Source organism: Parus major, chromosome 18 (assembly GCF_001522545.3).
Source record: "Parus major isolate Abel chromosome 18, Parus_major1.1, whole genome shotgun sequence".
NCBI lineage: Eukaryota > Metazoa > Chordata > Aves > Passeriformes > Paridae > Parus > Parus major.
The window spans coordinates 44,234-52,031 of record NC_031786.1 but is presented as its reverse complement, the minus strand read 5'-3'; the positions used below and the strand labels follow the sequence as shown (position 1 = coordinate 52,031).

General features: G+C 44.1%; 1 protein-coding gene across 1 annotated transcript in view; it reads right to left on the bottom strand.

Moving 5' to 3' along the window:
- Positions 1-623: 623 nt before the first annotated feature.
- Positions 624-7,798, bottom strand: part of CSNK1D (casein kinase 1 delta) — a 47,475-nt gene continuing 40,300 nt past the window's right edge. The window contains exon 9 of the mRNA XM_015645387.2: positions 624-1,051. Coding sequence (XP_015500873.1) covers positions 1,046-1,051 — 6 coding nt within the window. The 3' untranslated portion in view covers positions 624-1,045. The remainder of the gene's footprint in view (positions 1,052-7,798) is intronic.

Here is a 7,798-nt window from a genome sequence, read left to right as displayed (position 1 = left end):
TGCTTCTTTAGTTGTAAGGAGATAACTTTTTTTCTTCTCCAGTGTGGTAACTGAAATCATGTGTATTAGAAGATGTAGCCTTACGCTTGTGGACAGCAGCTTATCAGCTTTATGACTGCAGTTCAACCACAGAATGCACCATAACTTCCAGACCAAGCCAGTTATCAAATATTCTTCAGATCTTCGGGTATTCGTATATTGTCTTTGGGAAGCCCACAAGAAAGACAGTCCTGGATGAAGAGCTGTTATTTTAGCAGGACTACTATACTGAGGGCAGTGAGACTTGGATTGGCAGGTGTTGGGTGGAAGACGCAATTGCTTAAAATCACCACTTCCATTTATATTATACATTGGTTTGGCAGACAGGACAAAAATTAAGTGTTCTAGTTGTAACAACTAAACACATTCACATGTAAATTAGTAAAGGTAATTCCAATATCAAATACGTTTTTATACAAAAACAAAGAAGGAAAATTTTGTTGTTTTTTAAAGTTCATTATATCAAAAGAGGTGGTATAATACCTCCCTAGGGTATCACAGTTGAAGATCAAATTTCACCATTGATAAGATGATCCTTTTATGTTGAAATGATAGGAATATAAGAAGCAGAAGGGAGAAAAAAGCACCTTGTAATGTTTATATGCTTACTACATAAAATAATCTAATGCAATCTCACATTACTAAACATACTCCTGGCAATTCCTTACAAGGGGCAACTGTCAAACAAGCAAAGCAACAGCTACCATACAAGCAGGGCATAATTTTCCAAAGTGTAATTACAAATGTAATCAATTTTTAGAAGAATAAAACAACAGTCAAAAGAAAGAAATCTTATACAACTATAGCAATGTTAAACCAGAACATGCTAATTAAAAGAAATAAAATTGAAGAAATGATTGCTAGATGGCACTGCAGCAACACAACATTGCTTGTCCAACATTCTTATACCAGTTTCTGACATCAGCATCTTCCAGTTCTTTTATCTTTTGCTCCATGTGAAGTTTCCGGTTCACATAATCCTCATGCAGGTGATCTATGCGATTTCCTAGAGCTGTAAACAAAAACAAATTTACATTAAAAAGCATGAGGGATCCACATGTAGAATTTTTTGAACAATAACACATAACTATTAATAGAGAATGCTGTAATTTCCTAAAGAAACAGGCACCTTAACATCTTCTTTTCATAACTTAGTGGAAACCAATTATAACAGTATATGTTATTTCTCAAAAGAATCCTTCAAAAGGTTAGTTGCATACAGAATATAGTGGATCTGCTGAAAAGTAGTGCAAGACCTCCACTTCAGTGTAACTGAGTTCTTCCTCCACTCAAAAATTTCTGTTACACAAAAAAACCAATCTGGCTGACCAGCAGAAATCTGATCTTTTAGATACATTTACAAACAGAAGCAGCTCTGTATCTTTTCCCCTCTTCTCCCAATATTTTTAATTGCTATCAACAAAAAACTTTCCCTGAGATCTGGTGGAAGAATACCAGTAACACCAGGATTTCAAACAAATCTGAGGAGCTGATACTGCTACCAAGACCAGTTCTCTAATGATACACTGAGCCTTTGAAGCTCTGCATTAATCCCTTAAAGATTTAACAGGTTTGCTGCAGCCTGTCACTCAGCCAAACAAACCTAGATTGCTATTGTGTTGTTCTGCAACTTCCTATTAACTTTCCACTCTGTATTACAGGATTTTTGCGTAGCTGAATGAAAATTGCATTTGATTAGACAAGACTGATCATATAATACCTACAGAGACAAAAAACTGGAGACTAGCAAACAGCTAAATGCATATTCATGATTTTGCCTTTAAATTTACACTTGGCCTGAACTAATCTGAATCCTATAGCCAGCAAGTATGCATACAAACCAAGCCTATCAGAAGTGCTGTCTCAGTATAGTCTAGACATGCATTTTTACACCTTCTTTGTTCATCCCCTAACCCTTAGGGGCAAGGCAAATCAGAAGAATGATTGCTGTATTGTGATCAGCATTCAGCTCAGCCTGGCAAAGAGGCAATTGCTGGGTTTAAGAGACTCAAACTCCTTCCATTCCCAAAGGATATGCTCCATATAAAATTCCTCAACTGGCTTTAAATTAATTTGCATATACACCACATTAACATCAATCATTTAGCAACCTTTGATGAATACCAGAGTCTTGCCTAGATCAGCCACAACAACAAAAAAGTTATTTAAAACTTACCCAGCCATCTCTACATTATAAATGCAGTTGGATCCAGCACAGTTTACAGCTCTTTACAACAATTACCATTTTAAGTAGAGAATAATCCCAAAGAGATTGTTATTTCTGAAGATGGTAGTTACATTAAACAAGAATTATGTGCAGACAGAATTCAAGAAATAAGTGTTTATTCCCTCCAACCTGCAAGCTGCACACATATTTCTCTTTTCTTCGAGATATGTATCATGAGTCAAGGCACAGTTCAGCCTTCGCTTTTATTAACAATATTAACTGCTGTGTTCCATTTGTCTGCCTTTAGTTTAAAAAGAAAATAACCAACAGAAAGCCTGTGCTTTTACAGACAAAACCCTTCACTTGCTTCACATCCACCTCTTCCTATTGTTTATTCTCCATATTTGCCTCATATCTAGTTTTAAATTCTGTAGAAGAAAAAAAACATTGTTTTTAAGCAGTATAGATGCTTTTAGAAAACAAAATTATTATTTATGTTCTTCTCTCTCTAGAGATTTGGGAAAATCTCTGGAGTCAATATAGCTTCTCTCACTGTACAGTATTATTCTGTGTCACTGGTTGCAGATAATCCCTTCTGAATAAGCACAGGGATGCAGAGAACAAATCAGACAATGCCTTTCAAATAGTGGCTCTTTAATCTCTTCAAATGAAAGAGAGATTTTCAGACCAGAAAATGCTATGCAATATCTCTATGCTAAAGGATGTCATAATTTAAATAACGTTTTTCTTCACTAACAATCTAGACAAGTCTGGTTCTCTAGGATCAAAAAATGAGTCACTGATCGTTGGATGTGAGAAGTATAAAAAAATTCAAGCTTGCTCTTCCCAGATATACTTTACAGTATATAAACCATGCTAAAGGACACAGTGGTCTGATGGTCTTTCAATTCTGCCGGCCAAGATTTCACATTTATCCTTAAGTTAATTAAAATAGTGTTTTCTCTTCATATTCTGATTCCTGTTGTCAATGTTCAAATCATGCTACCATGCACAGATAGTGTAAGTAATATCTTCTTCATTTGGGTAAGGAGAAGCAGATGACTTTTTAAAAAGTCACTTTCGTGGATATTCATGAACAGTACTGCCTCCCTGCTTATAACATGCAACACTGAAAGATCTGCTTTTTCTGTACCACACTTTCAGTTACAGTTGTTCCAAACGCACCAGTTGGCTACCACAGTTTAAAAGATTAACTAAATTTTAAGTGCACAGAGGGAGGAAAAGACAGACGAGTGTCGGCAAAAGACAACACTACCAACCGAACGACCGGCTGGCAGGAAGCAGAGCCCACAAGGAAGGATTCCATGGAAGGCCCTGAGGGTCAGATGCTGAGGCAGAAGAGCAGATGGCAGGCAGACTGCCGAGGTTAAACCTGTTAGATGAAGGCAGCAGAGGGGAGCACAAGATAATGCTTTGGACTCAGGGACAGCACAAGAGAGAGCACTTAGCAGGAAGGGTGCAGAAAGCCAGTGGGTCCCCAGAGAAAAGGACGCGAGATGCACAGGCGACGGGTCGGGAGCTCCGAAGCACAACGCGATGCTGTGCGACCGCACTGCCTTCTGATGGAGCAGGCCAGCCGCGAGTCGCCTCCAAGCGCCACGAACCTGCACAACCCTCCGCTCACGGCTGTAGGCCGCGTCTCTCCGGAGCGCCGCGGCGGGCGGGCCCGGGCCGGCGGGCGGGCCCGTCTCCGTGGGGCCCGCGGCGCCACCGTTAGAGGGCCGCTGCCGCTCCGCCCCCTCGCGATGGCGAGCCGCCTGTCTCCGGCCCTCGCTCCCGGTCCCGTCCGTCTCCTCTCCTGCTCAACGAGCTGGCGTTTCTTAGTTCCTCGCATTGCATTCACTTCCAGGAACCCGGCAGCGTATTCTCTCCTCCTCACATTCTCCCCGTTCCAACCTCACTACTCTTACGCAGCAGCCACTTCTCTGCACCGTGAGCACGGGCACGTTCCTTTGCAGCCCCGGCTTCGTTTAGCAAGACCCCTTTCTCCCAAAACACAGCCAGTACTTGTCCCATTCTCTCAGATCTCACTCTCTTGTTCACGTATCTTCCTATACATTTTGTTTATCCAACTGTTTAGTATTAAACAATTTCTTCTTGGCGCAGGTCAGGAAGGAGACGCTTGCCCCCATTCAAGTAAATACAGCCGCTAGGGGTGTGAACAAACTTCCCATCCTCTCCGAACTCCCACTGCATCATGTGAAAAACTTTAAAAAGCTTGTAAAACAAACTCAGGCCAACTGCAACACGAGGTCTTGCAGAGCAGATAAATACATTCTGCTACCAAGGCATTTAATTATTAAAAATTGTCTCCATCAGCTAAACTGCCTTACACTGTCTGGGTGAGACAGAGGAAGATGTAACACAAGAAGCAGGCCAAAAGCATGATTTTCCCTTAGTCACTCTACATGACTTGCTTGTCTGGAAGTCACGAGGCAAACTTCCTGTAATGTTCTGTCACTTTACTGTTTTCTAGATCATACAAACAGCTTTTGCCTTCCAGAAACTTGAATGCTGCACCCAAATGATACCTGAAGTACACTAACTTAGAGAAGATAGAGTATTATCAGTAGTTCCTACATATTTTTCCTTATGTCATCAGAAGAGAATTTTGTGTCCTAGCCCTATACCATTTAAAGAAAGAAGGGGTTTATTTTCACCAGTAACTATTAATGAAAATTAGAATCTGAACTAACAATTTGACTTTTGAAATAAAGCAAGTTCCATTTAGCTAATTATAATTTCAGAATACTGCAATTATTAAAGGGATTTAGTTCATTTATTTATATGAATCACCTCTGGTTTAAAATACAATGGTATATGACTTCAAATTATTTTCTACATCTGAACACACAGAAATTATAGTGCAGGTCCCAGCATAATTTATATTCTGCAGTGGGCCCCTCAGAGCACTCATCAGAATCAGTACATAATAGGCAAATGTCTAAATCCCTACGCCATTCTGACAGCTGATACATCTTTATATTAGCCATTGCCTAACCTATCAACTGCATTATCTTTTGCAACACTTCCTCACCCCTTCCTCCCCTTTCAAATTACTTGTCATCTTCTCCAATGTACCTTCAATCAGCCCCTAGTCATGTAGTTAAATGCATATTACAAATGAGTAATTGATGACTTCTAGTGATTCAATAGTGCCCCAAACAAATAAACTTTAATGGTGAGTAAACAAGATTAGAGTCTACACAATGTCAATTCGGGGATTGATGCTGCAACCTGAATACACCTAATCTGTAAATGAATGGCCTAATTTCAGATAATAGTGGACAGTCAAAAACTGGTTTTACTAGTCATTAAGATTAGCAGTCTTATTGGCTGTATGTTACCTACTCAAAATAAACCACGTGGCCTTGTTCATCTTCACACTTTAGTGCAATGAATCCTTAAGCATGTACACATGGGTACTATACTTCAGCAAAACTGAACGAATAACCAGTGCAAACATAGTGCGCAAGGAAAAGAAAAAACTTCTAAGTCATTAAAAGAGCTTCAGTTCCTGCCTTGGTATTACATGATTTCACTAACTAGGTTTTAAAATATTGGAAGCTACTAATCTGTGCAACATCATAGTCCTCAAAAGACAATATTGTATCCTACCTACCCTCTTCTATTTAGAACACTACCCCTGTGTATCTCCACATAGGTGATAGGAATCACAGAATCATTTAGATTGGAAAATATTTTTTTCCAAGATCATCGAGTCCAGCTGTTAACCTCCAGGGACGGTGACTCCATCACTTCCCTGGATATGCCATTCCAGTGCTTGGCAACCCATTTGGAGAAGAGATTTTTCCCAATATCCAATCTAAAGATCCCCTGGCACAACTTGAGGCCATTTTCTCTTGTTCTATCAACAACTTGTTACCTGGGAGAAGAGACATACGACCACTTTGGTACAATCCCCTTTCAGGCAGTTGTAGAGAGTGATAAGGTGTCCCCTGAGCCTCCTTTTCTCCAGGCTGAGTCTCTCCAGCTCCCTCAGCTACTGTCCATCAGACTTGTGCTCTAGACCCTTCCCTAGCTCTCTCTGTTGCACTTCCCTGGACATGTTCCAGCCTCTCAATGTCTTGTCTTGTTGTGAGGGGCTGAAAACTGAACACAGGATTTAAGGTGAGGCGTCACTCCCCTACATACTGGATTGTGTGCTAGAAACACACAAATGAGCTGAGCACCTGCTCCTGAATTTCCTAAGCCCCAGGTACCCATAGGAGTGCTACTTTCTGTAGTGCACTTGAGAATCCCACCACAACTTTCATAGATGCTAAATATCAGCACACAGTTTTATAATTCAGCATTTGTATGAATCGCAGTTGAGTCACAAGAGATTAATGCAGAAAGCTCATTCCATCCTGATGCAAAAGGAGTATGCTATGAAATCATATTTGCAGGGAATGCGCCTTTGGTAAAGGATGAGAAGGCAACTCTGAGGGCTGTGTATGGAATGCACAATATCACGCTCAAAATTACTAAGAATAAAACAACGAAGCAAGGAAGCTTGTAAGAGTAATTCTCATGGGAGGAGACAAGGAAGAAACTGTGATTGCTCCCGGGAAAACAGAAACTGCAGCACAGAACACACCTCAACCGCAGAAACCCATTCATTAGCTGAAGTCCACTGCTCAGGTCCTGTTCCTTCGGACAGCCAGTGTAGCATCCACGCCGGCATGATCCGGCCCTGCGGTGTACTCTACGCAAGCAGCGCAAAGCTCGAGCTGATGCCTTGTGAGGCCCCGGGGCCCCGCTCCGAGGTGCCGCCGGCGGAGCTGAGCTGCGCGCTGCCGTGGCCCCTGCGCGAATGAACCTGTAGCGGAGGGAGAGTCACCGCGGCGGCGATAGGACCCAGGGCGCGCCCCGCGTGGCAGGGCGGGGCGAGCAGCGACAGACCCGCCGCGCGGGAGCGCTCCCCAGTCGGCGGGACCAGACGGGCTGGGGCGGGTCTGCGTGGGCACACGGGGACAGCGAGCTGCGGTCCGGCGAGAGCACGGGGATCCTCACGCTGAGGCGCGGAACGTGACTCAGGTACTGAGGCGGAGGCGTCGTGCGCGATGTTGCGAAGTGCTTGACTGGTGCATGCGGACCAACGCCGTGGGGAGCGCGACGTGGGGGGTCCGGAGCCGGGTGAGCCGAATCCAGAACGCCGGGCTGACCGAGGGTGCTTCTCTGCGTAGGGGTCTTCGGGCCAGCGGATGCGCCCGAGCGCCGCCCAAGCTTTGGGAAAAGCGCGGCGTAGGAGTCGCGGGTTCATCCCTTGCCCAGAGGCTGCGCTGGGCGCCGGTGGGGACGTGGACGCGACGCCGACTGTTCTCGCACCCCTTGGCACCACCCCACGAGGGTCGGCGGGGCGCCGTCCCGCCTGCTGCGTTTCTCGTCGCTCATGGGGCCACGCGAGCGCAACTCCTCGTCGGGAAACCCGCGTTGCCGTGTGGGTGTCCCAACGTTCCCAGCTCCACCGGCCTGAAAGCGCTGTCCGGGCGCTGAGCGGTGCTGGCCACCGAGCACCGCTCCGCCTGCTGCGAGAGAGCGCTGCCTCCGGCTTTCCCTCTGGCAGAC